The 27530-nt window shown below is 59.3% G+C and overlaps 1 protein-coding gene across 1 annotated transcript in view; it reads left to right on the forward strand.

Moving 5' to 3' along the window:
* The first annotated feature begins 243 nt into the window (after nt 1-243).
* The window catches only part of TLN1 (talin 1), a 33504-nt gene continuing 6217 nt past the window's right edge, over nt 244-27530 (forward strand). Inside the window, exons 1-42 of the mRNA XM_070939014.1 lie at nt 244-312; nt 8617-8780; nt 8973-9070; nt 9772-9901; nt 10115-10267; nt 10360-10502; nt 10667-10794; nt 10974-11034; nt 11262-11366; nt 11543-11698; nt 12270-12371; nt 13183-13259; nt 13347-13527; nt 13811-13924; nt 14021-14338; nt 14982-15080; nt 16230-16397; nt 16568-16862; nt 16979-17145; nt 17422-17550; nt 17650-17763; nt 17926-18039; nt 18147-18281; nt 18523-18651; nt 18745-18847; nt 19171-19379; nt 19486-19605; nt 19957-20154; nt 21036-21175; nt 21383-21476; nt 21560-21649; nt 22006-22128; nt 22230-22373; nt 22770-22931; nt 23387-23527; nt 23627-23808; nt 24132-24264; nt 24546-24647; nt 26339-26509; nt 26607-26756; nt 27111-27212; nt 27331-27450. Of these exons, the coding sequence (XP_070795115.1) occupies nt 8651-8780; nt 8973-9070; nt 9772-9901; nt 10115-10267; nt 10360-10502; nt 10667-10794; nt 10974-11034; nt 11262-11366; nt 11543-11698; nt 12270-12371; nt 13183-13259; nt 13347-13527; nt 13811-13924; nt 14021-14338; nt 14982-15080; nt 16230-16397; nt 16568-16862; nt 16979-17145; nt 17422-17550; nt 17650-17763; nt 17926-18039; nt 18147-18281; nt 18523-18651; nt 18745-18847; nt 19171-19379; nt 19486-19605; nt 19957-20154; nt 21036-21175; nt 21383-21476; nt 21560-21649; nt 22006-22128; nt 22230-22373; nt 22770-22931; nt 23387-23527; nt 23627-23808; nt 24132-24264; nt 24546-24647; nt 26339-26509; nt 26607-26756; nt 27111-27212; nt 27331-27450 (5730 nt within the window). The 5' untranslated portion in view covers nt 244-312; nt 8617-8650. The remainder of the gene's footprint in view (nt 313-8616; nt 8781-8972; nt 9071-9771; nt 9902-10114; nt 10268-10359; nt 10503-10666; nt 10795-10973; nt 11035-11261; nt 11367-11542; nt 11699-12269; nt 12372-13182; nt 13260-13346; nt 13528-13810; nt 13925-14020; nt 14339-14981; nt 15081-16229; nt 16398-16567; nt 16863-16978; nt 17146-17421; nt 17551-17649; nt 17764-17925; nt 18040-18146; nt 18282-18522; nt 18652-18744; nt 18848-19170; nt 19380-19485; nt 19606-19956; nt 20155-21035; nt 21176-21382; nt 21477-21559; nt 21650-22005; nt 22129-22229; nt 22374-22769; nt 22932-23386; nt 23528-23626; nt 23809-24131; nt 24265-24545; nt 24648-26338; nt 26510-26606; nt 26757-27110; nt 27213-27330; nt 27451-27530) is intronic.

The following is a 27530-nucleotide window of genomic DNA, read 5'->3' on the forward strand; positions in this document are numbered from 1 at the left end:
AAGGTCACCGCGCGGAGGACGGTCCGGTCCACCGGGGAAAAAGCAAATCAAGGCCGGAGGGGCTCCGCCACTTCCCTTCTCCCCTCGGCCCGACGGCGCTCCCACGACGGCAAAGAGGCGTTTCGAGGATCTCGACTCAGCGGCGGCTGGGAGGGAGGTTCCCCCCGACGGCCCCGGGCATGCGCCCTGGCGGGGAGGCGCCTCTCGGGCGGGGCGGGGCCGGGAGGGAGGTGGGGCGACCCTCCCCTCCCCGCCCTCGCTCACAGACCTACGTCCGCCGCCGCCGCCCGCCGCCGCCGCCTCGCCCCGCAGGTAGGAACGCGCCGCCGCCGCTCCCCCGGGAGGCCCAGCCGGCAGCGCGCCCGACGGGCGGGGAGGGGCGCCGCTCCGGCCCTCGCGCTCGCCCGCCCTGTGGGAAGAGCCCGGAGCCCCAAGGCGACCCGGGCCGAGGAGGGCCCGGGCGCCGTCCAGCGCTTCCCGGGTTTGCAGGACGGCCGCGAAGTGGCGGTCGCTGGGAGTCTCCCCCGGGTGGGGGGCGGAGAAAGCCCCCCTTCCCCGGCCGAGAGGGGAGGGTCCCGGGAGGGCAGCGGGGCCTTGGGGTGCCGTGCAGAGGAAGGCGTCGCTCTGCGTGGCGGGCGCCGCTTCCATCCCTTCCGTCCTTGCCCCCCGCCGTCTCCCGGCCTTGGGATCCCCGCGCTCGCTGCCTGCCCCGTGCAGCCCCCGAGAGTTTGGGAGCTCTCCTGCCTGAGCCGGCAGCGCTTTGGCCCGGCCACCCCCCTCTTGGCTGGACGGTCCTGCCACTCCGCGAGGGGCCTCCGGGAAAGTTGGCCTCTGGGCGGAAGGAAAGCGGGAACTCCTGGCTTCGCCCACTCTGCAGCTCTCGGAGCCCCCTCCCCGGCGGCAATCCCACCCCCGGGTCTACTTTGCAGGGTGGTGGTTGGCGCAGCAGAAGAGGGAGAAGCTCGCCTGCTCCTTAAATTCCAGGCGGGGGAAAAGGCGGAGTTTCCACATTCAACCGAATGTGAACAAAATAGTCCCTTTTATGGCGCTGTCCTCCGGCGGGGGGAGGGGGCTGAGGGAGGGGCATTTCTGGCTGGTGACGGGTCTTTGCATGAAGAGATCTCTGTTAGATTTCTGAAATATTTTTTCTAATAGAAGGGAATCTGTAGCGGCTGGGGGCGGAATTGTGGAGGTCTTGGGGTTCTCTGAGTTTGGTTGCTTGCTAGCAGACCTTCCATGAATGCCTGCAAGCAACCAGAGTGTATCAGAGATGCACTTTTTTTGAAAAATGAGCACTCTACTAGGTTTATAACACCAATTGTGTCTTGTGCAATGCGTACCCCAGAATTAGCAGGCAAGTGTTTACAGGAAAAAATAAAACCACAAACTGCCGCCAAGGCTGCAGGCTTTGTCAAATGTTTTGGGACATTTTGATCAAGATGACGGATTATTTTTAACCTACTGAAAATGGAGCTGTGAAATTTGGAGTAATCGGTTTGTCTACAGTTATCTGCTTTGCTCTTTGGTGGCTGCCAAGTTGATTTCCACTTTCTGTTTCTTTCTAAAGCTGCACTTCCTTGGTGGGGGCTGCTGATGCCATCCTGGCTTGCTTTGTGAGGGATTGTAGGAAGCCCGTGGGAAGCCCCCACCCCCAAGCTCTATGGCCTTGGGTTTCCTCAGGGCAGCAGGTGTGCCCAAGGGGAGGCCTCTAGAGCATGCAGCCAGCTTTTCTCCCATGTGGAAGTTATATTGCAGTGCTCAGCTTGAAAGGGTACTGCCAGGTGTCTCCGGGCACATCTCGGCATCTCCCTTGTTTCTTGTAGTTGCAAAAGTGGGGCCTCCCCCCACTGACTGCAGAGCCTTTGACTGCAGCTGTAACATCTGCTTTGCTCAGCAATGCCACATTCAAGGCTACCCCTACAACCTGGGTTAGAGCGCTTGAAAGCTGCAAAGGGGCAGGAATCCCACAAGTGTGTCCCCAGAGGGACAGTGGTATGCTTGGCCAGGGTGGGGAGGGCGCCTCAGGGGGCATAGCCAGAATTTGGGGGGGGGGGTTTGCCCTTCACTTTCCTCATCTGACACCAAGAGAAACCTAGGCCCCCTCCCTGTCGGGGGTTGTGCCATCTGCCAGTTCTTGGTGCTGTGGTTCTCTCTGCCTCAGAATAGAGGCCCTGCAGCCTCCTCATCCTCGACTGCTGCTGCTGAGGTGGGGGCCAGAGGTGGCCAGGAATTCCATATTTGGTAGCAATCGTTGTGGACTCTTTTGCCGTGGGAGGGGGACACTTCGCACTCAGTTCCTCCTCCTTCTGGCTGGATTCTGCTGTCTCCACATTTGGGAGGGCTGTGGGAGGGATGAGGCATAGCCAAGAGTGCCCTACAGGGTTCAGGTTGGCGTGTCAAGCCGAAGGGCCCTCTTGAGTGCACATCTTCCAAGCATGGTGGGCACAGAGAAGAAACCGGGTGCGCGTGGGCCACCTCCATCCACTCCCTCTCCTGGTTTCTGGTTCAGGGAGAGCCAGACTACAGATGACCATCCCAGGATGGCTTTTGAAGGGAGGGAGCCCTGAGCCTGCTCCTGGCTCTGTGGGAGGGGGTGCTTCCTCTTTCTCCTCCACTCTTTGGGGCACCTTGGAATGCTGGAAAGGGCATCCTCTTGCTGGGGACCTCTTGTGCCCCCTCTGCCTTTGACACTTGCTCTTCTTCCCTTGTGCCGAGAACAGGAGGGAGGAAGCTCTGACGTTAGTGGAGCCTGTTGAGGCAGCCATGAGCTGGATGGGCAGGAAGTGCAGCTGCGGGCAGCTGACCAGGGACTGTCCTGCAGGGGAGAGTTGGCCCTTCTGTCCTGTGGAGTCAGGGTGCAGGCGAGGCCGCTTAGCACCTCCAGAAGTTTGGGTCGGGGGCTTCCTTCCATACCTGCCAATGTGCCAAAGGCTGCAGATGTTGTGCTTCCATTGGGAAGCTGGAGCTGGCTGGGTCCCAGGCGGCTGCTGCAGGGCAGAGTCAGGGGAAGTAGACCCAGCTCAGAGAGGGTGGGGCTGTGATGGACCCCACGCCCAGGGGGGGAGGGGGCTGACTGACTTGGAATGGCATAGCCCAGGGCAGGCTCTCATCTCCTCCCTTAGCAAGAAGGAGGGCAGGCGGTGCCGTGTGGGGAAGGGAAGGAGGAGAGCCCTGCCTGGGTGTTTGGAGGCCTGTCAACTCTAGCCCAGGCCGCAGAAGAGCAGTGGAAGCTGGGCGGGTGAGCTGTTTCCTGTTGCATTTCTCTTGTGGAGAGATGGCCCTGGGCCTGCGGGTGGGTGGGTGGCTGCTCCTTCCTTCCTTCCTTCCTTCCTTCCTTCCTTCCTTCCTTCCTTCCTTCCTTCCTTCCTTCCTTCCTTCCTTCCTTCCTCCCTCCGTGTGGTGCTGATCCTTGAGACTTTGAGAAACTCTCCTAAAGAGCAACTACCCTGCCTGCTCCCTTTGAGCATCACATAAAAGGGTCAAGGGACTTGGATAGCTCAGCTGGCCTTGGGGTGCCCCTGGCACAGCCAGATCTCCCCCTTGCACTGGGGCTCTCGGAAGCCTTTGGCCCTGGCACAACCAGCTTCAGGTTTGCTTTGGCTTTCTGGAGAGCGAGGAGGAGGAGGAGGAGACCTTGCCCTTGCCTGCTGCATGGCCCTTTCAGCTGGAATGGGCTTTATCTTTTGAAACTTTCCGGCTTTGCCTTTCCAGGGTGGTGAAGCATAAGGTTAAAAGTGTCTGGTGGTCTTTGAGCAGGGGGATTCAGTTCCATCACCTTCCCACAGGCCCCTCAGGTAGGGGCCGCTCCTGCATCAAGGAGTTGTCCACCTATCCCTATTCCAGACTTGGCTCCCCCGTTGCCTTCTGGACCCCCATTTCTATCTGCCCTGTTGCAGCCAAGAGCCGAGCCTGGCAGATTCCTTGTTTGGTGCCACAAACTGAAACACAGAGAAGGAACGCAACCAGGCCCAGCTCTTCTCTTCCTCCTTCCTTATTTCTTCTTAGGCTGTTTCATATTTCTGTAGGGGCATTCAGCACCCCAAATTATTTTCAAACCATTTGATGTTAAGGCTCTGCTTCTCCAGATAATCATGGACTGAGGATGGAAGGATAAACCTGTAGCAAACACCTGGCAGGGGGGGTGGGGGTGGATTCGGGCTGCATTTTTTAACCAAGAACTTCAAAGTAGTTAATGAGTTTATAAAAATCTTCAGGGTCAGTTCTAGAATTGAAACACATTTGTGCAGTTCAGCTGATCTGCCTCTCCCAGTCTATGGTCTAGTGTTGCCTTGGGTCCATCTGTGCTCTACCCCATCATGCCCCCCCCCAACCACTGCTTCTGGTGATTCTGCTCTACATGAGGCACCCACCCCCACCTGAGACCCCCCCAGAGAGTTTTTTCTGCTGGGGTTCCGTCCTGGTGTTGCCATTGCTTGGCTTTGGTTGGTCCTGGGTCCTACTGGGGAGAGGTTTAATTTTGAATGATGCTGCCATCTTCCTTTGGGACTCGGTGCTTATCCAAGCTAGAAAGTTGGCAGCTCTTTTTTTCCAATTCCCGATTTCTGTGTTTTTGTCCTTCTGTCTGTAAGCGGAGGGGATGGGGGACCCACCTTGAGCAAAAGTGTGAGGAAAGAAGGGCAATGATTCAGGGGGTGCTTGGCTCGGGGCAGTCAGGCATCTGCTGCATGTCCATTTGTGCTCTTTTGAATGACGGCCTGCCTTTGCATCAGGCTGCACCAGAGGCTTGGCAAAGGCTTGCCGGACGCTGCTTCACTGTTTCTGAGAATGAGCTGAGAATGCCTGGGCCTGTGTGTCCCCCAGACACCCCCCACAACTGCCCCCCTCCAACATATGTCTCTTGCAAAGGAAGGTCTGGCTCTCTGGCAACCATGAGGTACTGGTGGGACTTCATCGGGTTTGAAAACTGACCCAGAAAGTTTGCAGCTGCCTACATTTAGACTTAAATTTAAATTGTGATATTTGTATTGTGTTTTTACCTGGCTATACACCGCCCCGAGTCCTTCGGGAGAGAGGCGGTATAGAAATAAAATTATCCTTATCCTTACATTTTGACCCCTCCCGGTCCCGACAGGATGTGTAGGTTTAGGAGGAGAGGCATGAGCCCCTTCTCCTCCAACCAGGATTCCCTGTGGGAAAGTGTGGCTGTTACCTGTCCAGGCACAGCATTTCTTTGGGGAAATCAGGGTGGGGAAGGGGGGCGGGGTCAGCCTCCTCCGCGCTCTTCCCCAGCCCATTCGGCAGATAGTTTGCCAACACAATTCTCTGGATTTGGCCAGACCACCCCTAGTCCTCCAGTCCCCAAGTAGTGGTTGAAGCCCATCTGATAGCTTCTGCTGCTTGCTAAAGGGGTTGATCTCCTGCACTTCCGTTTTAAGAAATTGGCTCACCATCCTTGCGTGCCTGCGCGCACGCACGCACGCACACACACGCATGTAGTGTCCAATGCAGTTGACAATTCCCAGGCTGCATTAGAGCCGATTTAGAGCACAACAGGTGGCAGCAGCCTTTTTGCCCGGAGACGGGTGCAGCCACCGGCTGTGCAGGAGGACAGGAGGTCTTCGGGGCACTGCCAAGGCCAGGGGAGGTTTCGGGGGAGGGGGCAGTCTAGGCCAGCTCTTTTTCCACTCTGCAGCCTCCTGGCAAGCTGCCTCCCTTGGTTGCCCTCCTTCCTGCTTCGCCAGGTGACCGTCTGTGGGGGCAGCGGGGCTTCCTTCCATTTCCTCCTGCATTGTCTGCCTTAGTTCTAGGACAGGCAGAGTGGTGGCAATGGAGTCCCTTGCCAGGTACGGGGGGTGGGGGTGGGGGTGGGGGTGGAGGGGCTTTGGATTTTGGGACTGAAGCTGGCAAGTGGTGCCAGTGAGTCAGTCTGTCTGTGTTTAATGAGTCAATCTTGTTGCCTCAGAAGGAAATGGGAGAAAGGCTTTGTGTGTGGGGGGGGGTTGTGTCCTCCCACCTTAGGAAGTCATTTCTAGGATGCTGGAGCTCACAAAATGGGCCTGAGCTGGAGGTGAAGGACTATGGCAGCATCAAGAGTGTCGAACGAGAGAGAGGAGGCGTGAGACGAAAAACAGGCTGTGATCCTGAACTTTGCCAACCTCTAAGAGATGGGCCACCTTGCCCAGGAGGGCTGAGGAATGAGGGGGCTCCCCTCCTGTCTTTCAGAGAAGGGTCTGCTTGTCCTGTTGGCAGTTGGAAGGAGGGTTGGGGGTTGCGAGAAAGGGGAAGCCTAACCAAAGAACAGCTGGAGAATGTCTTCTGGGAACTGGAAAGGAAAGCACAGAAGTCGTCGTCCCCCATTGGTTGCTGGCCCTGCTTCCTCTTTCAGAGGGGGGAGGGGGGTGCTTAGGCACAGGCCTGCCCCTCCTTCCTCACCCCACAGACCACAGAGCCTCTGGCATGCCTGGGGCTGAGCCAGCCAGGGGGAAGGTGGGGGCCTCCCTGGGAGCAGACATTTTTGGGGCATGCTGAGAATGCAGCCCTGGAATGTCTCCCTGGCAGGGGGCATGGGGGGGACGGGACACGGGGCGAGCGCCTGCTTCCTAGGGGGAGGCCAGGGAGGACTGTGAGGCAGAGGCAGAGAGGCACTTGCCCCATTACCAGCTGCTTCTTGACTGGGGTCTCAGAACAGCCCAGTGGGTCTATAGGAAGAAGGGAGGGCTAAGAGCCTCTCCCCGCCCTTGAGAGATTGTCTTTGCTGCCTGCTTTGGCCTTTCCCTCGCAATGTTGGCCTACAACATTAACAAGATTACTACCACCCCCAGCCCAATTCCAGGGTGGGGCAGGTAGAGAATTTGCTGATTTCTGGGTCAATCAGGATTGGGGGACAGCATCCTGGAGCCCAGCAGTAAAGGCAGTGAAGCCCACTGAGGCCAACCAGAAGCAGCAGCAGTGGGCAGAGCCTCCTTCAGCCTTCCTCCCAGGTGGTCCTTCGGGAGCTGCTAGGGTTCCTGGAGCCCCTTTGGGAGGGAGAGTCAATTCTACCTGTGACTGCAAAGTGACAGGTGGGGGGATTTGTGGCTGAGGAGGAGGAGGAGCAGGGTTTGACCACCTCCAGTTTATGAGCATTCTGGGATGCCTGGTTCTGCTCCCCACTCCTCAAATGCGGCCTCCCTTGGGCAATGAGAAAAAGCCTGTTCTGCTGGCTGGGCTGGGCTGGGCTTGAGCTGCTGGTCCTCACTTTGGGTGCAGAAAAGATGCCCTTGTGGCCGGGCTCTGACTTGGGCTGGGAGCTGCCCATCCCTGTCCAGGCCCCCTCACTGCTCCTGGATGCTTTGGGGCGAGAGGTGGTAGGCATTCAAATTCACCTGATTGGTGGGTGCCATTGAGGGGAGGGGCTTTGGGGAGTAGGCGTGACCCACCCAAGCAGAAGGGGGCCTGGCCTTGGGGTCAGGTGAGAGGAAAGGGGCTGCAGCTGCTGGGGCGCAGATAGGAGAGTCTCGCCCTGTCCAGAAGCCGAAGCAGGTGGGCTCCACACCCAAAGTCCCCCGTCAAAGACCACAAAGAACTGGGCAACTGGACAGGCAGAATCATGTACCCAGAGGAGTCGCAGGGGGATGGGGGGAGGGCAGAAGAAGCCCCTGCCTCCTCCAAGCCCTGCAAAGGACCCTGCAAGCTGCCAGTCTGCCTCTGGCAGTGGCACAAGAGGTCCAAAAGGCAGGTGCATCAGAGATATCAGGGCGGGCCCAGCGCACACCCCTTTAGCCACCCTCAGGATGGAGGTCACGAAGGTAACTCCTCCCTGGAAACTGCTGCCAGCCCCATGGTCTGTCTGAGCTCTAGGGAAGCAGCAGGGCGTGATGAAAGGGTATAGGTGGCACGGTGGGATACAGCACAGTGTGGTGTTGGCACCTCGGTTTTCTGGCATGGGCTGCCTTCCTAGTTGGAGGGGCTCCTTTTCTCCTCTGGGAAGCGCATCCTTGACTTTAAACCCAAGAGGGAGAACTCTCTCCCCTGCTCCCCGCCTCATGAGGTAGCTGTGCCTGGGAGGGTCCTCTGCAGCCTCCTCATTTCAGGCACTATCTTCACTTTGTGCCAGAGGCATTGGAGAAGCCTTCCGGGGGGGGGGGAGGCAACTGTCGGGTGCCAGGCTGGGCCTTCTGGCTTCCTTCAGCGGTTTCCTCTCGCCGGCCATCTGAGCATAATCAGCCTCCTCCGACCACCGGCCTTATCAGTTCAGCTCCACCAGGAGGGGCTTCCTCCTGTGGGCATGATGCGGCACATCTTTGCCCACAGGCTCCTTCTGGGCCCACCCCCTTCCTGCTGCCCTGCCCTGGCGCAAGCAGTGCCTGCCTAGGCATGGGATCTCCACACTTCTCCACAGCGGTGGTAGTAAAAGGGAAGTTTCTTGTCATGGGGCGGCAGCCTCCTGTTCTCATCTTGACCACTGCCTCCCTCCAGCAGCTGTGCCAGGGAAAGCGGGAGGGGAGTTGGCACACACAGAGAATGCTTTTGGGATGTGCTGCGGGATTGGGCTGGATGCTGAAGGCTGAGCTGCTTTGGAACCAGTCAGCTTGGGCCACCTGTGTGGGCACCTGCCTGTCTCCCTCCCGTGGCACCTGGGGAGGGCTCCCTGCTCACCCCACCTTTCCTCAACAGGTGAAGCAGGAGAGGGCACATCTCAGGCGCCACCATGGTGGCCTTATCGCTCAAGATAAGCATTGGCAATGTGGTGAAGACTATGCAGTTTGAGCCCTCCACCATGGTGTACGATGCCTGCCGCATCATCCGGGAACGGGTGCCGGAGGCCCAGATGGGGCAGCGTAAGTGGCCAGGCAGGCTTTCATTGGAGAAGGAGATGCCGAGGGAGAGAGGGGTGGGCCAGGGAGACTGGTCCCTGCTTCCACCTTGTCCCTTGCTCATGTCCCTGTGGCTTGGGGGTATTGCTGGCTGACCTCAAGCCCCCCCCCCCGCCCCGCCCTGGTCCAACCCCCTTCCTGCTGTTCTTTCTTCAGCCCACGACTTTGGCCTTTTTCTCTCGGATGAAGACCCCAAGAAGGGGATATGGTTGGAGGCCGGGAAGGCTCTGGACTACTACATGCTCCGCAATGGGGTGAGTGCTTCCCTGCGGAGGGGCTTTCTGATCAGCCGAGCGAATTGGTAGAGGGTAAGGCTGAATGCCAGTTTTAGTCACAGCAGTTAATGAAGGGTTCTTAGCCTAGCATAACTCCCCCCCCCCCCCAGGATAGGGTGCCCTTGACCAGGACACACGTGGCCCCGAGCAAAGCCACTCCTCCAGAAATGCCCACTAAAATTCCTCTGGAACGGCATTGATCGAAGTCCAGAGCCAAGTCAGCTGCTCCCTCTGGCTGGGCCAGCATCGGAGCCAGAGGAGATGTGGAGCCAGAGGCCACCCTAACCCTAACCGTAACCCTAACCCTGGGGCTGTAAGAGAAGCAGGGAGACAGGTACCTCCTGCCTACGGAGGGTCCTCTTGGCTGCTGCTGTCAGAGGAGACGGCTGGGCCTTGAAGCATCCCTCAGAGGCGAGCCAAGGACCTGACCTCTACACCCCCCCCCCCTTGGAGCTGGCTACTTGAAGAGGAGGAGAGCGTGTCCAACATAGCCCCAACCGCTTCAGCCCAGGAGAAAGCCCTGGCTGATGACTTTCCAGGAGGAGTCCAAGAGGGACTGCCTTCTTGGCTCCTTCGTGCTCGCTCTTTCCTACCCCATTGGTAGTCCGTGCCCTCCCCCCCCCCAAATTCTGACCCTGGCATTTCTTGACTCACCCCCACCCCTAAATCTGGCTTCCCAGGACACCATGGAGTACAAGAAGAAGCAACGGCCCCTGAAGATCCGTATGCTGGATGGAACGGTCAAGACAGTCATGGTGGATGACTCCAAGACAGTCACCGACATTCTCATGACCATTTGTGCCCGGATCGGTGAGCAGACTGAGGAAGGTTGGGTTGACGGATGGGAGGGGGAGGAGTGAGGAGACAGCCTCTGTTCTGTGGGTTCTTCCTTTCCTCCCGCCACCCGCCTCGGGCCAGGAGGGACAACAGTGTTAGCAAAGCTGAGATGGGCTGCTGGGAGCTGTGCCCATGGCTGTGGGCAGGGCCACCTTTGTCCCTGGCAAGGCTGTTTTGTGCCCCCAGGCATCACCAATTACGACGAGTACTCGCTGGTGCGGGAGATCCTGGAGGAGAAGAAGGAGGAGCAGACGGGCACGCTCAGAAAGGACAAGACCCTCCTGCGCGACGAGAAGAAGATGGAGAGGCTGAAGCAGAAGCTCCACACGGATGACGAGCGTATGTGAGCCGAGCCAAGCGCTCAGAGGGAGTTGTGGGGGCGGGCGGAGGGGACCTTGGCGGCTCTCATCCTGCCCTGCCTCCTCGTGCAGTGAACTGGCTGGATCACGGACGCACTTTGCGCGAACAGGGCATTGATGACAACGAGACACTGCTCCTCCGGCGGAAGTTCTTCTACTCCGACCAGAACGTGGATTCCCGCGACCCTGTGCAGCTCAACCTCTTATATGTCCAGGTGCCTTTCACTGCCCCTCTGCCAGGGCTTCTCCCTTCACTTTGGGGGCTGGCACAGGATGGTTTAGCCCGTCTGCACGCAAAGGAGGCTGCTCAGGGAGGCCCAGCACTTCCAGGGAGGAGCAGCGCAGAGGGTCCCTGCTGATCTTGCTCCTCTGTCTTCAGGCCCGAGATGACATCCTGAATGGCTCCCACCCTGTCTCCTTCGACAAAGCCTGCGAGTTTGCCGGTTACCAGTGTCAGATCCAGTTTGGTCCTCACAATGAGCAGAAGCACAAGACTGGGTTTCTGGAGTGAGTACGCCTGTCTGTAGCTTGGGCCCAGGCCCCGCTGGGTCCTTTCCTTGGGCAGGGGGCAGAGTTTGCCCCTGCAGTTCCCTTGGCTGGGCATTTGGCTCGAGGGCTGGACAGAACAGGGGAGTCAGGCTTTGGAAGGCCCGTCTCTGACAGAGACCCACTTTCCCCTTGTGCAGGTTGAAGGATTTTCTGCCAAAGGAGTACATCAAGCAGAAGGGGGAGCGGAAGATTTTCCTGGTGAGCAGAGGGGCTCTTGAAAGCAGACGTTGTGGGCCACGTCCCTTCTGCCCCCCCCAATCTACTTTTGAAGGGCCTTGGAGGCCTGGCCGGCATGGGGGACGGGGGAGAAAGAATGTGCAGAAGGAGGATGGTGCAGAAGGGCTGGGAGAGCGATGGGGCAGGGAGGGGTTGGTCATTTGGGAGCAAGAGAATGCAGCCACCTGCTCTCCCTCCCCTCCCCCAAGGCCCACAAGAACTGTGGCATCATGAGTGAGATTGAAGCCAAGGTACGGTACGTGAAGCTCGCCCGCTCACTCAAGACATACGGTGTCTCCTTCTTCTTGGTCAAAGTAAGTGATGCTCCTTCAGGCCCCCTTTTGCCCCCGCCTGGGAGAACCTGCTCAGCGGCTCTGGGAGGGAGGAGGGAGGTGTCTCGCTCCGGTGGGGGGGAAGGGGGCTGGCTGGAGCTTTCCTGCTCCAGGCTGGGGAGGGGGCGCACCCTATGGCATGGGCATCTGCCTTGTAGGAGAAGATGAAGGGGAAGAACAAGCTGGTCCCCCGTCTCCTGGGCATCACCAAGGAGTGTGTGATGCGTGTGGACGAGAAGACCAAGGAGGTCATTCAGGAGTGGAATCTGACCAACATCAAGCGCTGGGCAGCCTCTCCCAAGAGCTTCACCCTGGTAAGGGTTCCACTCTCCAGCCCCAAGAAAAAGGCCACAGAGATGAAGGCCCATTAAGGCCTGACTGGGGAAGCCCTTCTCCCCCCACCCCAAAGTCTGCAGGCGAAAGGCAGATCTGGAGGGGAGAGGCCACCCTGAGAGCCCCCTGACTTCCTGGAGCAGGCAGAGTCTGCCTGGACCCCCAACCACTTGGGGCCTTATAGGCCACTTCCCAGAGAACTGCCCTCTGAAACAGCTGTGCCCACCCGCCTTCCAAACCCATTGCCACCTGAGAGACCCCCAAGGGATCATGGGGTGGTCCTAACTAAACGGAATGGCTGAATCTGCCGCCCGCTGACCAGCAGCCTAGCACCAGCAGCCTAGCCTTTCAGTCCGGCTGCTCCTGAGCGGCAGCAAGAGGGGCTTGTTTTGGCCGGCCCAGGAGTGTGGAGGGAGGTGGTCATGGGGAGAGACGTTGCTCCCTGGCTGCCCCTTCCAGGAGCAGCAAGATCTTCAGCAGTCGCCTTTTGGGGGGGCAGCAACCCCAGCCGGAACCCCCCCTCCAGTGACTGCCTTGGCTTTGGGGTTGCAGGACTTTGGGGACTATCAGGACGGCTATTACTCTGTACAGACAACCGAAGGGGAGCAGATTGCCCAGCTCATCGCTGGGTACATTGACATCATCTTGAAGAAGGTGGGTCTCGGGTGGGTGGGGGTCTGGGCAGGAGAGGAAGGCCGGCTCCTGATCTGGATCAAGGGGTGCCCTGTGTTGTGACCTAGGCTTACTGAGTCATTACAATACACAATTAGTCCCAAACAAACCTATTTTATTATAACAGCTGAGAATTAGGTTCATTTCCAGCTGAGTCCCAATTAGGTGCAAAACAAGTCCTTAGGAAGAAGTCCTTCGGGATAATCACCAACCTTTATCTTCTTTGACACCCTGCCAAAGGCCTTACTTGGCAAAGCTCCATGAAGTTCAGAAACAAACAAGAGATGACAACTAGAAACAGAGTTAGCAATGTTGCTTTCCTGCAAAAGGCCCAAGTGCCTTTGTTTCTCTTTTAAGCCTTATGGGAGGGGCCAATCATCTCCTGGCCTTACTCCCGAGTCGTCCCTTTTGCTTTAGCTGCTCTTGCCTTCTGGCAGCTCTGCGCATGCGTGCATTAGGAAAAGTCTCCTCCTGTTTATCTGCCTCTCTGCTGCCCGATTCTGGGGGCTCCGGAGTCCATGCATCACTCCCAGATGGCCCTGGCCCCATCTCTGCCTCAAACTCAGAGCCCTCGTCCGGGCCTTCCCCAGACTCCAGGACTGGCCCATATTCCTCCCCAGCCTCCTCACTGTCCGACTCCGCTGCCAGCTCTGCAGGCTGCTGGCGGACCACAACACCCTGAGCCATAGCCTCACTTTGGGTGTGTGTCCCCTGACTTGGTCTGTGTGGCTTCAGCTGCTGTCTCGGGGTCTGGCCTGGGGGAGCAGGGATGATTGCTGCCTCTGACTTGCAGAAAAAGAGCAAAGACCACTTTGGCTTGGAAGGAGACGAGGAATCCACCATGCTGGAGGACTCCGTGTCCCCCAAGAAGTAAGACCGGCTTTACTGGAGTGGGGGTGGGAGTCTGTCAGGGAGGAGGCAGTGGGGGCTGCACCTCACGCCCTGCTTGCCTCCTAGGTCGACCCTTCTGCAGCAGCAGTTCAACCAGCTGAACAAAGCCGAGCACAGCTCCGTGGCCCTCCCAGTCATCATACGGCCGGGAGCCAGTGGACCGGAGAACTTCCAGATGGGCACCATGCCCCAGGCCCAGCAGCAGGTCACGAGTGGGCAGATGCATCGGGGGCACATGCCCCCTCTGGTAAGGGTCCCATGCTTTAGGCTGGACTCTGGACCTCCTAGTTGGCCTCAGCTCCAGCCACTGCGTCCCCTGGGTCCTTGCTGCTCGGGCACGGGTGTTGGTATTCCTGCTGCCCTCCGAGGCTTGGTGCTCCTTCCTAAAGTAACCTCTGATTCTTGGGAAACAGGGAGGCAGCCCCACACTCGCCCCACTTGCCCACCCCTCCTGCTGTTGCTGCTGCTGTTGGGGCGGGACAGTTAGTGGGGCATTGGCTCATCCATCTTTCTTCTGCTCTGCCCTGCAGACATCGGCTCAGCAGGCCCTCACGGGCACACTCAACTCCAGCCTGCAGGCCGTGAAAGCTGCGCAGTCCAGCCTGGACGACTTCGAGACCCTCCCGCCCCTGGGCCAAGATGCGGTGAGAGTGCCAGGAAGGAGGGAGGCTGGGTGTCCCCATGAAGAGGCCCTTCCTGGGGCCGGCCCCCTGGGATGACTCCTGTTTCTCCATCTGTAGGCCTCCAAGGCCTGGCGAAAGAACAAGATGGACGAGTCGAAGCACGAAATCCACTCCCAAGTCGATGCCATCACCGCAGGCACGGCTTCAGTGGTCAACCTGACCGCTGGTGACCCGGCAGAAACAGACTACACGGCCGTGGGCTGCGCCGTCACTACCATCTCCTCCAACCTGACCGAGATGTCCAAGGGGGTGAAGCTGCTGGCGGCACTAATGGAGGACGAGGGCGGCAATGGGCGGCAACTCCTTCATGCCGCTAAAAATCTGGCTGGGGCTGTCTCAGAACTGTTAAAAACAGCCCAGCCGTCCAGCGCTGAGGTCAGTGACAGAGGGAATGGCCCGGAACCTGCTCCAAAGGGGTGGGGAGTTGGCTTGGGACACTGGACCTAGGAGAGCCAGGGTGGGGTAGGAGCTGGTGGGAGTGGGAGGGGGCTGCAGATTCCCATCCCCCTTGGCAGTGGAATCTGTCTGGGAGTCTTTGGGCTCATTCCTCTTTTGCACCCCAACCCAACTCACAGTGTTGTTGTGCAGTAAATAGGGGTGGAGGGAACGCTGTGACTGCTGCTTAGAGCTCCCGTGGAAAAGGAACAGGAAAGGAGCAGGTGAATTCGGCCCCTGCCTGATTCCACCGGTGCAATTGCACTTCTGGTCCTGCGGGAACAAGCAGCAGGGCCGGGGGGTGGGGAGGGGGAGCAGGGTGGGATATTGCCTATCTTGAGACCTAGAATAGTTTCCTGACAGCAGTGTTGGCCCAGGGGCTCCTGGGCTGGTCCTGTTTTCCTGGTGGGGCTTTCGCCTAGGTGCCCCAGCTCCTGCGGCAGCTAGTTTCTTAATCCTGGGGGAGAGGGTGACTCTTGCCATTAACAGTCCAGAGGGTGCACAGTGGCAGCCTGCCCTTCTCGGGACACATGACCAGACTGAGGACCAGGCGCTGATGTGGGTCCTGCTTTCTTACTTCCAGCCACGGCAGACTCTGTTGCAGGCAGCTGGCGCGGTGGGACAGACCAGCGGAGAATTGCTGCAGGAGATTGGAGAGAGTGACATGGATCCCCATTTCCAGGTGAGGGGTCTGCTAAGAGCAGACTGGTCCCAGCCTGCCACCCCAAATAGATTGGACCGGCTTAGGAGTGGCTGAATGACATCCGGGGGGCTGTAGAGAAGTCTCTAGGTGGAGAGACTGGGAAAAAAGTCAGTGGGACTATGGGGTGACAGCGGGCCCTTCTGATCCCCAGAGGGGTGTCCACAAAGGAGGCCAAGACTACCAGGGCCCCAGGGTCTGGGGTCACAGACTAATGAGTTTGCCCCACCCCAGCAAGGACTGCCTGAGAGTCGGCAGTCAGTTGGCGGTGCAGAGTCAGAGTGAGCTTTCCCTGCCAGGAGGGCTCCAACCATCTGCTGGGAGAGTCCGAAACTGAGGTTCCTGCCTTGAGTCGGGATGGGGTGGGGATTCAGTGAGGTCTGATGGCCTGGAAAGTGACTCCACAACGGGCAGCCAAGGTTCGTGGGCTTGGCATAATCTCTTTCTCAGGTTGTGGATGTTCACATACAGATTGTGGAGAGCCGGCGCCTCCGGACCCTGTCCGCCCCCGATGGCAAGACGGTAAAAGGGCCCGAGCTGGTCTGTGGCTGTGCTCCTTGAAGAGCTCCTGCTCTTGCCAATCCATCCCCAATCGGTGTGCTTGGCGGAGGGGTTTCTGCAAAGCTTTCTCTTTGCCGGGCTCTTCAAAGCCGCTCTCTGGCTAGACTCTGTCTGCTGCCAATCCCCACCGTCTAATTTAAAAGCTCCTTGGAAAGCGATCTGTGACTGGGTAATGAGGGTCCCCCACTGCGCTCACTGCATGGATCTGACCTGCCTTCCTCAGGGGTGACCTGGCACTCTCTGAGCACCCGGAGATATAGGGTCCCTTCTCGATGTGGGGAGTTTCAGCTGGTCAGAAAAGGAGGGGGGGGTAGGTTTACAAACTGGCACAAAGGGATGCTCGGCCCTGGCAGCCCCTTCTGCTCTCTCAGCCCCCAAGCTGTGACGGCTTGGGCTTGGTGATGGGCTTGGTGTGCGGCACTCTGCGCCTGAGATTGAGTTGCTCTGGTGGTGAAGATTCCTGCTTGGGCAGGCTGGTGGCGGAAGTGTGGCACCTCCAGGCAGGGCTCTGGGGGGAGAAGCCGGAGATCCTGCACTGGACGTGGCCTGATGTGGCCCTTCCTTCCCCAGGATGTGCTGATGCAGCTTGCCAAGGCGGTGGCCAGTGCAGCAGCCGCTTTGGTTCTGAAGGCCAAGAATGTGGCCCAGAAGACAGAGGACTCGGTGCTGCAAACGCAGGTGATCGCTGCAGCCACACAGTGTGCCCTCTCCACTTCCCAGCTGGTGGCCTGCACCAAGGTGGGTCCTTCTTGCCTGGGATTTGGGTGGTCAGCAGCATAGCCTCTGGGGGGGCAGCTGGGGGGGTGCTCTCCCTTCTTGCCTGGGCCCAGAGGCCCTCTTCCTTTCTCCGCTGGACTGTGGCCAGAGAGCCCTCTCCCGACCTGTGCACCTTGCTCTTTCTTTGGCAGGTGGTCGCTCCCACCATCAGCTCCCCCGTCTGCCAGGAACAACTGATCGAGGCTGGGAAGCTGGTGGCCAAGTCAGTGGAAGGCTGTGTGGATGCCTCCCAGGCGGCCACCTCTGACGAGCAGCTGCTGAAACAGGTGGGAGTGGCCGCCACCGCAGTAACTCAGGCGCTCAATGACCTGCTGGAGCACATCAAGCAGCACGCCACAGGTGGACAGCCCGTTGGGCGCTACGACCAGGCTACCGACACCATCCTCAACGTCACTGAGAACATCTTCAGCTCCATGGGCGATGCTGGTAAGGAACGCCACCTGGGAGGCTGCCCTGTCTGCAAAGCCCCAGAGTTGCAAGGCGATGCCAGCCGTGGTTACTGGACAACCCCTCACGGCCTCTCCCTGATCTCTGCCCCCCAGGTGAAATGGTTCGTCAGGCTCGCATCCTGGCCCAGGCGACATCTGACCTGGTGAATGCCATCAAGGCTGATGCGGAGGGAGAGACCGACCTGGAAAACTCACGGAAATTGCTGAGTGCCGCCAAGATCCTGGCAGATGCTACAGCCAAGATGGTGGAAGCAGCAAAGGTCTGGCCCTGAAATGCACGGAGAAGAGTGTTGGGGTGTGCGGTGCCTGTTTGACTCTATGGCCAAAGCTGGACAGTGCAGAAAATGGCCCTTTCCCCTGGGCAAGCAGTGCCAGGCAAAGGCACGCTCTGCCCCCTGGCAGGCAGCTTTCCGGCGAGTGGACCCTGCCAGAGCCCATCCTTGTGGGTGGCTGTTTATTAGAGCCGCCCCTTCCGGGTGGAGCAGAGGAATTTAGGGATGAGCTTGTTCCTGACGGGCCTCCGTCCTTCCTGCCAGGGGGCAGCAGCCCACCCAGACAGTGAGGAGCAGCAGCAGCGGCTACGGGAAGCGGCTGAGGGGCTTCGCATGGCTACCAATGCAGCAGCCCAGAATGCCATCAAGAAGAAGCTGGTGCATCGGCTAGAGGTCAGTTTCGGGGAAGGGCAAAGCTCTCCGATTTTGTTCTTCCTGGCCAGCTCTTTCTGACTCGGAAAGTGAGGGTCTCACCCGGATCTTTCTGTCCAGCACGCAGCCAAGCAAGCCGCTGCAGCTGCCACACAGATGATTGCGGCTGCCCAGCACAGTGCCGGGGGGAGCAAGAACCCTTCCGCCCAGCAGCAGCTCGTGCAGAGCTGCAAGGTAAGCTGGAAGGGGGGGCCAAACCCTACCTTGAAGCCCCCTCTGATTCCTTGGCCCCGACACGGGTGGGGTGGGCCTGTCTTCACCATCCTCCCCCAGTAGAACAGGGTGCCCCAAGGTGGGCCTGCAGCCAAGACATTCTCCCATCTTCTCTCCTGGCAGGTGGTGGCTGATCAGATCCCGATGCTGGTGCAGGGAGTTCGTGGCAGCCAGTCGCAGCCTGACAGCCCCAGTGCCCAGCTGGCCCTCATTGCTGCCAGCCAGAACTTCCTGCAGGTGAGCAGACGCTCTGGCCCGGCCAGGGGCTAGCAGAGGGTTTACGGCACATGCTTGGCAAACCTGGTCACTGCACATGACACCTATCTGTCCTCTTTCCATTGTAGCCTGGTGGGAAGATGGTGGCTGCTGCCAAGGCTACGGTACCCACCGTCTCGGATCAGGCCTCTGCCATGCAGCTCAGCCAGTGCGCTAAGAACCTGGCAGCAGCTCTTGCCGAACTCCGCACAGCAGCACAGAAGGTCAGTAACTTTGCCTGTGGGGCTCTGGTATCACCCCCCCTCCCCCAGGAGCACAAGGGAGATGCCTCGATCTGTCTGAGAGGCTGCTTGTGCCAGGCCCGGCTGAGCCTGGCCTCTTTCCCGGGGTGGGGATGGGGCTTCCCTTTTGTCAGGAAAATGTGGAACCCCTGGTCTTGGCAGGAACTCCCCCTGGGGGGCAGTGTGTGCAGGTGATCAGGACGGATTCCCCTGTTCCCTCCAGGCGCAGGAGGCCTGTGGCCCGCTGGAGATCGACTCGGCCCTCAGCCTGGTGCAGAGCCTGGAGAGAGACTTGCAGGAGGCCAAGGCGGCTGCACGGGATGGCAAACTGAAGCCCCTTCCAGGGGAGACGGTATGTTGGGGAGGGGGATTCAGGGGAGCTGTGGGGGGGGGGGGGAGCCTCTGGGGGCTCCAGGGCCTTCCTGACAGCCTGTCTGTGCTGCAGATGGAGAAGTGTGCCCAGGACCTGGGCAATAGCACCAAGGCGGTCAGCTCTGCCATTGCTCACCTGCTGGGAGAGATTGCCCAGGGCAACGAGAACTACACAGGTATCTGGTTCTTCAGGGGTTGTGACAGTTGTGGCTACAATCGTGGCTGGAGGGATGCATATTTGTGGGTGGCCTGCCCTGTCCTTTGGCCAGGACGCTGTCCTCCCCCACCTGGCCTGAGAGGTCAGAGGCTCATTTTGCTCTACAGCTGCACCCCGCTTCCCCTTGAGATGCCCCAGCCCAGCTGGGTTTGCCTTGCTTGGGATGGGGGCAAGGCCCTTGTTCATCTCCAGGCTCTGAATGCAGGAAGATGGCTGAGCAGGGTGGGTATGGCTGGGCTGCCCATCCCCAGGGACTCCCATGCCCCTTTCCCCTCTCCGCAGGGATTGCAGCCCGGGACGCAGCGCAAGCGCTGCGCTCCCTCAGCCAGGCTGCACGGGGTGTGGCTGCCAGCATGGAGGACCCTCAGGCTCAAGCAGCCACCCTGGACTGTGCTGGAGACGTCATGGACAAAGCCAGCAGCCTCATCCGGGAGGCCCGCAAGGCGGTGTCCAAGCCAGGAGATGCTGAGAGCCAGCAGCGCCTGGCCCAGGTGAGCCCAGGGGCCTGGCTGGGCCTATTCTTGCTAGGGGCAGCAGCTGCTTGGGGTGGGGAGGTGTCTGGGAGGGCAGGCCAAACACTCCACATCCTCTCTGCAGGTGGCCAAGGCCGTGTCCCAAGCCCTGAACCGTTGTGTCAACTGTCTGCCCGGTCAGCGGGACGTCGATGCTGCCATCCACACGGTTGGCGAGGCTAGCAAGAGGCTGTTGGCCGATTCTGTGAGTCGGGGGCCACTTTAGGTCTGGGCAGGTGGGGGGCCCAGGGCCAGGGCCGAGGAGAGACCGGCCCCATGTGGGGGGGCCAGCTGCTGAACTCTGAAGAAAGCCGCCCCCACTGGCCTGCTGAACTGATCCCTGGGAGAGACCCAGATTGAAACATGCCAACCCCCACCCCGGCCACAGGGGTGGTGTCTGCTGGAGGGATGGCCTGCAGGTGTCTGGGAGGAGGAGAACCGGATATTGTGACCTAGTCCTTAAGGGAAACCGCCTGAGCTGTGGCCAGTTCCTGATTTGTCAGGAGTTGAAATGGGCCCCCAGGCCTCCGAGCTTGACCCCTGTTTCTGCTCCCAGTTTCCTCCCAGCACCAAGAACTTCCAGGAGGCCCAGAGCCAGCTGAACCAGGCTGCAGCTGGCTTGAACCAGTCGGCTAATGAGCTTGTCCAGGCGTCGCGCGGGACACCCCAGAACTTGGCCAAGGCTTCCGGCAAGTTTGGCCAGGACTTCAATGAGTTCCTACAGGCTGGGGTGGAGATGGCCGGACAGTCCCAGGTAAGAGCTGCCTGGATGGGCGGAGAAGCTCTCCAGTGCCTGTGCAGAAGGAGCACCTCGTCTTAAAGCACGTGCATGGGTGCACTCCCACATCGTGTGTGGTGGGAGGCACAAGCAGGATGTTTGGAAGTGCAGAGCCCAGGCGGGATGCGAATTGAAGGCATGAGCTGCTCCAGACAGTGTCCAGGGCGGGTTCCCCGGGGCTGCCAGGCAGATGCCATGGTGCCCATGGCCAAGGGAGCTGGGTTTGCAGCATCAGGCCCCATGACTGGCAGGCCGGGTGAGGCCTCAGGGGTTTCAGAGCAGAGAACGCTCGTGTGTGTGGGGGGGACCAGAGATGAAAATCTCTTTCCTGCAAGGCAGTTCCAGTGCGGAGGGGTGGGAGGAAACTTAGGCCCTTCTCCCTGGAATGAGGGGAGTCTGCTTGGGGGAGTCTGAAGGTCCAGCACAGCCCAGGGGGGCAGAGCAGGTCAGACCAGAAGTTGGGATTGGCGGAGGGCCTGGGATGAGATGCGGCAGGGCCGGCCAGATCCCTCTTCGCTCTTGACATCCTGTGGAAGGCAGAGGCACTACCCGGGGGGGGGAGGGAGGCTGGGTCAAGTCACAGCTGCACTTGGGGTCTGGGGACTAAGAGCTCAGGCTGCTGAGAAATCCTGTGCTTGGCACGGTCGTTGTTCCAGAAGGGCTGTGAAGTCCCAAGGCAAAAAGGGAAGGGTTTGGCTGCTTGCTCTGGGAACTGCCCCACTTCTAGCAAGTTGAGCAGCAGGGAGAAAATTTAGGCAGGGGAGGGGGCCGCCCGTCACAGAACACCGATTGCAGCGATGGGCTGGCTGGGTGTGGTTCGAGGGTCTGATGACGCCCTCTGTCTCCCTCCCCTGCAGTCAAAGGAGGCCCAGGGCCAGCTGGTGTCCAACCTCAAGGGCATCTCGCTCTCCTCCAGCAAGTTGCTCCTGGCAGCCAAAGCGCTCTCCGCAGACCCTGCAGCACCCAATCTCAAGAACCAGCTGGCAGCAGCTGCCCGGTACGTGGCCCTGGTGGTGGCGGGGGGGGGGAGTGGGGCCTCCCCCTCCCTTCCCCAAGAACTTCCGGGATGCTCAATGGGGCCACTCTTGGAGAAGGAGGGAGGGGTTAGGACAAGAGAGCTGTGTGACACCTGGATGCCCAGGGTCGAGTGCAGGGCAGGCTTAATGGCAGCGTCTCTTCCTCTCCTGCCCCCCAACCCTGGCAGGGCTGTGACGGACAGCATCAACCAGCTGATCACCATGTGCACCCAGCAGGCACCTGGACAGAAGGAGTGTGACAATGCTCTGCGGGAGCTGGAGGTGAGCCAGCCCCACCCAGAGGAGGGCAGGTGCCATGAGGCTGACTGGGAAGCAGGCCTAACCCTAACCCTAACCTTCTCCAGACGGTGCGAGAACTTCTGGAGAACCCCACCCAGGCCGTCAGTGACATGTCCTATTTCAACTGCCTGGACAGCGTCATGGAGAACTCCAAGGTGAGCGGGGGTGGGTGGGTGGGGATCCGATGGCCAGCAGGCTGAGCCAGGCTCTTAGAACTCTGGTTGGGAGAGCCTTGGTACCTCAACCAAGGTATCCAGATAGAAGGAAGTCCAGCTTCTGCTCCAAGGGGGTTTGGGGCAGGGGGTGTCCATCCCCTTTCTGAGTCATCTTGGGAAGTTTTGCAGATCTCTGGAACCTCTTCTACCTCCCCCTTTAAAACCTGCTCTCTCTGAACGCCATGGAAAGCTGCTTATTGCCATTGCAGTGCCAGAAGCCCTCAGGATCCATAGTTCCGTGCACACGTGCACCCACGCATGCATGCACGTGTTTCCCTGCCTTCTGTCTCCTGCAGGTGCTGGGCGAGGCCATGGCTGGCATCTCACAGAATGCCAAGAACAGCAAGCTGCCAGAGTTTGGAGAATCCGTCAGTACAGCCTCCAAGGCCCTCTGCGGCTTCACTGAAGCGGCTGCCCAGGTGGGAGGCAGAGGCCCCTCGTGAGGCTGGGGGGCGGGGGGGAATGCTCCCACTGTGGAGCAGAGACGTTGCAGGACTCCCCCATTCATGCTCTGTTACAGGCAGCGTATTTGGTTGGCGTTTCTGACCCCAACAGCCAGGCCGGTCAGCAAGGCCTGGTGGACCCCACCCAGTTTGCCAGAGCCAACCAAGCCATCCAGATGGCCTGCCAGAACCTCATCGACCCAGCCTGCACACAGTCCCAGGTAATGGCTACCTGTGGCCGGGAGGGAAGGTGGATGTTTCTAAGGAGAAATTTCTTAGCACTTAGAACAATTAATCAGTGCAACGGCTTGCCTCCAGATGTTGTGGGTTTTCCAAAACTGGAGGTTTCCAAGAAGATACTGGATAACTACTTGTCCAGAATGGTATAGGGTGTCCTGCCTGAGCAGGGGGTTGGACTAGAACACCTCCAAGGTCCCTTCCAACTTTGTTATTCTGTGTTGGGGGGGACCCTTGAGCCAAGCAGTTGTGAATGCAGCCCCACAGCCAATGGCGATCCTCACATGGAGGCAGGGGGGGTGGGCTTTTTGTCATCGGGTGATTCCTTGAGCCTCCTTGTGGGTAGAGCTAAGGCGGAGGGGCCTCCTTGCCTTCCGCAGGTCTTGTCGGCCGCTACCATTGTGGCCAAGCATACCTCCGCCCTTTGCAATACCTGCCGACTGGCCTCCTCCCGCACCGCGAATCCGGTGGCCAAGCGCCAGTTTGTCCAGTCTGCCAAGGAGGTAGCCAACAGCACAGCCAACCTCGTCAAGACCATCAAGGTACCCCCAGATTTCCAGCTGGGAAGGGGATGTTCAGCAGAGAGAAATGAGAGCCCTGCAGTTGGGGGCCATGAAACGCAAAGCCCCCCGAGGGAGAAGGCCCAGGGTTAATAGGGGCCTCACGTCTGGCTGGCTCGCGAACTGAGCAGCTACGTTTGCGCTACATGCTTAGGTCATTCTCTGGGCCTGATGACGGAGGTTGGCCCAAAGGACAGATTTTAGACGTTTTGTGAAGTCATCTTGCAAAGGATGGGGGAAAGTTTCTGGCCGGGGGAGGGTGGCTGTGAGGTTGAAGTGATCGCCCTTGCCACTGCAGGCTGACCCTCCTCCATCTTGGCTGTGTGGGTGCCTCTCAGCTTTCTACCTCTGTGGGAGCGAGAAGTGGCTGGTTCTGGGCTCCGGGAGCTTTTCTATCACAGCATGGAAGGTAAAAGCTCAACGGGGGTCTCCCGCAGGCTTTGGATGGCGCTTTCACTCCAGAGAACCGCGAGCGCTGCCGTGAAGCCACGGCCCCACTGATAGAAGCAGTGGAGAACCTGACTGCCTTCGCCTCTAATCCTGAGTTTGCCACCATCCCTGCCCAGATCAGCCCAGAGGTAGGCAGAGGTTGCTGGGGGCCCGGGAAGGAGGAAGGGTCCACTCTGGGCAGCCCTTGGCCTGTTGCCCTGGAATGACTCTCTGCTGATTCCCTGTAGGGGCGCAGGGCCATGGAGCCCATCCTCTCCTCTGCCAAGACCATGTTAGAAAGCTCTGCTGGCCTCATCCAGACCGCTCGCTCTCTGGCGGTCAACCCAAAGGACCCTCCCAAGTGGTCGGTGCTGGCGGGCCATTCGCGCACTGTCTCCGATTCGATCAAGAAGCTGATCACCAACATGAGGTGGGTGCCCACTGTTTGCCCGGCTCTCTTTCCCCCATGGGTGGGTGGGGGGAGAGAGAGAGACAGGGAGAGAGAGAGAGAGACCATTCACACAACGGGGAAGGCGGAGGGTGTTGTTACCTTAAGATTCAGGAATTGCCATCTTTAATTCCTTGCCAGATGTCTGGAAAAGTGACTGCTCTGCCCTCCAAATCATTGGCAGGACATTGGCATCTCTGTGGGTGGCAGAACTGGGGAGGGGAGAACAGATGAGGCAGCCATTGGGGGAGGGGAAGTAGGAAGGTGCCCAAGTGTGCACATCTGGTTGCCGTTGCTGTCTGTAGGGACAAAGCTCCTGGCCAGCGTGAGTGCGACGAGGCCATTGAAGCACTGAACAGGTGTGTCCGTGACGTGGACCAGGCCTCCTTGGCAGCCATCAGCCAGCAGCTGGCGCCTCGCGAAGGCATCTCCCAGGAGGTGAGGAGGGGCTCGGCGGGTGCTGGGGGAGCAGCCAGATGGGCTTCTGGGGAGAGTCTGACCACTAGTTCACCAAGTTGGAGAGCCTGAGGAGCTGTCTGTCTCCAGCAATGCAGAAAAGGAGGTGGGAGGGAGGCCGGCAGCTGGGTGGCCCCTTCTGGCCAGGGGCAGAGACTGCAGGCCCTCCAGTATCAGAATTGGGTCCTGCTCCAGCTTCTGGGGTGGGGGGAATTGTCCTCCTGCTGCCCCAAACTGGTGCTCAGGACTGACTCCTTCTGCAGGCCCTGCATAACCAGATGCTTACAGCTGTTCAGGAGATCAGGAACCTCATTGAACCCGTGGCAGGTGCTGCTCGTGCTGAGGCCTCCCAGCTGGGTCACAAGGTGAGGCCGCTGGCTACAGCAACAGGAGACCTCCGCCGCCAGAGTCAAGTGGGAAGGCTGGCAAGCCCTGGCTCTCCTTGGCCAGGCTGCACTCTGACACCTTCTTCGTGATGCAGTGGAGGGAAAGGGGGAGCTCCAGTCCCACTATAGGGCTTTGAACGTCTGCAGCCCCCACCCCACTGCCCCCCGCCTGGCCGCCCTGTGGGGGCTTGAGGTCTTCCTCTTGCTCCAAGCCAGAAGAGTCTTTCTGGCTGCCAGGGTGGTGCCATCCTGGCTCTGTTTGCGGCAGATTCTTGGCCAGGCTCAAAACAGGTTTGGTAGCACACAGTCCAAAAGCCCATCACACACAGCCATTATAGTCTTTTGGCCATGGTCTGTGGTACAAACAGCCATTGTGGTTTGTTGGCACTGTTTAGGACGTTCTGTACTTTCACTGATCCAAGTTCATTTTCCTGAGTGGACGTAGCCTCTCCTCTCCCTGCCCCGTGGGATCCTGGATATCATCCCGCCAGGAGACTAGTTTGAGGACAGGGGCTGATCCACCAGCATCTCGAGCGCTTCTCTGAGAGGCCACCAGGTTGCCCTGCAGGCTGACCCCAGATAGGCCTCCTTTGCCTTCATGTAGGGCCAGCAGAAAGTCACCCAGGAAAAATGCAGCCTTAAAGCCCCTAAGTGGATGGGCTGGTATTCTGATTTTTGAGTGGCAGCTACTTAAGACAGCATTTAACTATAAGCAAAACTTGGCCAGTGGTAGGATTAGGATGCCACAGTGGAACAGCAGTCAAGGTTTCTCCATCTCTGGAGGCTTCTCAGAAGAAGAAGCTGGACGCTTGTCCTGGGAATGCTTTTCCTGCACAGGGCAGGCGGTGCACCGGGTGATCCTAAGGCCCTTCCTCAATCTACAATCCTGAGATCTTCGGGTAAGGGGTTGGGCGGTTGAAGGGGCAAAGCTATAAGACCCCAAGACATGGGACTTGAAGCCAAGGTGGGCTTCAAGCAGTAAAAAAGCTGTTCTGTGCTTCAATTGGCCCCCTTGGGGGAACATGGGGTCCCCAAAGGGTGCCTCACCTGCTCTGGCGGCAGCAGGCAGCGACCGGCCACAGCCCTGGCGTTGCTTTTTCATTCCACAGCCAGGCACTGCAATCTTTCAAATTAGGAAATGACCTTCAAGGCATGGAGGGGGGGAGGATTTGGATGGCTTGGTGTCCTCGGGTAGGTGATGAACCCAAGGCTGGGGCCAAGAAGGCTGTGGGAGGGCTGCCAGTGGGGAGTCTGGGTGCTAGACGTGACTGGGCTGCTCTGGAGTACGGTGGGAGCCCTCGGGGTTCCCTGGCTGAGCCTCTGCCAGGGCCACTTGCAATCCTGCTTGGGCTACCTGTGACACCAGCATTGCTCTCCATGCCCACCCAGCTCTAGGGTGAGACACGTGGAGGGATGTGCTTTCGCTTGGTGAAAAAGACGGAAAGCTCTCGGGATCCTGAAGAAGATGGGGGAGACTCAATGTGAGGTCCCCTTGGTGCCAGCCCTCTTGTCCTCTGGACTGGCCCCCTTGTTCGGGCTTGGAGAGCAGTGCCTTGATTGCCCAACCCCTTACACGTGCCCCTCCCGCTCCATCTCGGGTGCCCCTTCCCATCCCCACACCCCTTTTTCTCCTCCTCCTCCTCCTCCTCCTCCTCCTCCTCCTCCTCCAGGTCTCCCAGCTGGCCCAGTATTTTGAACCCCTGGTCATGGCCGCGGTGGGCGCAGCCTCCAAGATGTTGAATCACCAGCAGCAAATGAACCTTCTGGACCAGACCAAGACGCTGGCAGAGTCCGGTCTGCAGATGCTCTACACGGCCAAGGAGGCCGGAGGAAACCCCAAGGTACCCATGGGGCTGGCACCAGATCCATGTGTGTGTGGAGGCTACGCATTTGCCACCTGGACTGCGATCAGGGCCTGACGGGGGTTTCTCTCTGCAGCAGGCGGCCCACACGCAGGAGGCCCTGGAGGAGGCAGCGCAGATGATGAGGGAGGCAGTGGAAGACCTCACAGCCACCCTGAACGAAGCTGCCAGCGCCGCGGGGGTGGTAGGCGGCATGGTGGACTCTATCAGGCAGGCCATCAACCAGGTGAGCAAAGAAACCACGGTCCGGCCTTCCTTGGGCCACTGGGCCTCTTCTCTGGGAAGCCTCTGTGCCCGGCTGCCCTATGGCACCAGAAGCCTTGCGAAACCAGCTTTGTAGGCACCCCAGGGGGTTCAGGCGGAGCCAGAGAGGCTCAGGTGAGATCTTGAAAGAATTTGCTGTCGAGTCTTTTGGGGCGCTGAAGTCACTCCCATCGGCCAGCTTGCCTGCCCCCCCCCCCAATTGGTGCAATCTTTGCGTCAGCCAAAAGAAAAGTGGAGGGAAGGGGGGGGGACACAGGTTTATGCTGAGAAGCAGGGCAGTAGCCCCCCTCCTGGGCTCTTTCCTTCCATTGGGCAGCTGGACGAGGGCCCGATGGGAGAGCCCGAAGGCACATTTGTGGACTACCAGACCACCATGGTGAAGACTGCCAAGGCCATAGCTGTGACAGTACAGGAGATGGTGAGCCGATTGGATGACCTCTTTGGGGAAGGGTGGGCTTTGGGCAGACCCCCTTCCAGAGCCCAGGCCTGGTCCTTTTGCCCCCTTTCCTACCTCTTATCTTATGCTGCCGCCACAGGTGACCAAATCCACCACCAACCCAGATGAACTTGGCATCTTGGCCAACCAGCTCACCACGGACTACGGGCACCTAGCCCTGCAGGCCAAGCCCGCTGCCCTCACAGCAGAGAATGAAGAGGTGAGGGAGGGCATGAGAGTTGGGGGAGGGGAGGACCTTGGAGGTGATCTTTCCAGGAGCATTTAGAGGCTGCTGCAGAG

Source organism: Pituophis catenifer, unplaced genomic scaffold (genome assembly GCF_029215685.1).
Source record: "Pituophis catenifer annectens isolate HBS135680 unplaced genomic scaffold, rPitCat1.0.hap2 SCAF_2, whole genome shotgun sequence".
In the NCBI taxonomy this organism is placed as follows: Eukaryota; Metazoa; Chordata; class Lepidosauria; order Squamata; family Colubridae; genus Pituophis; species Pituophis catenifer.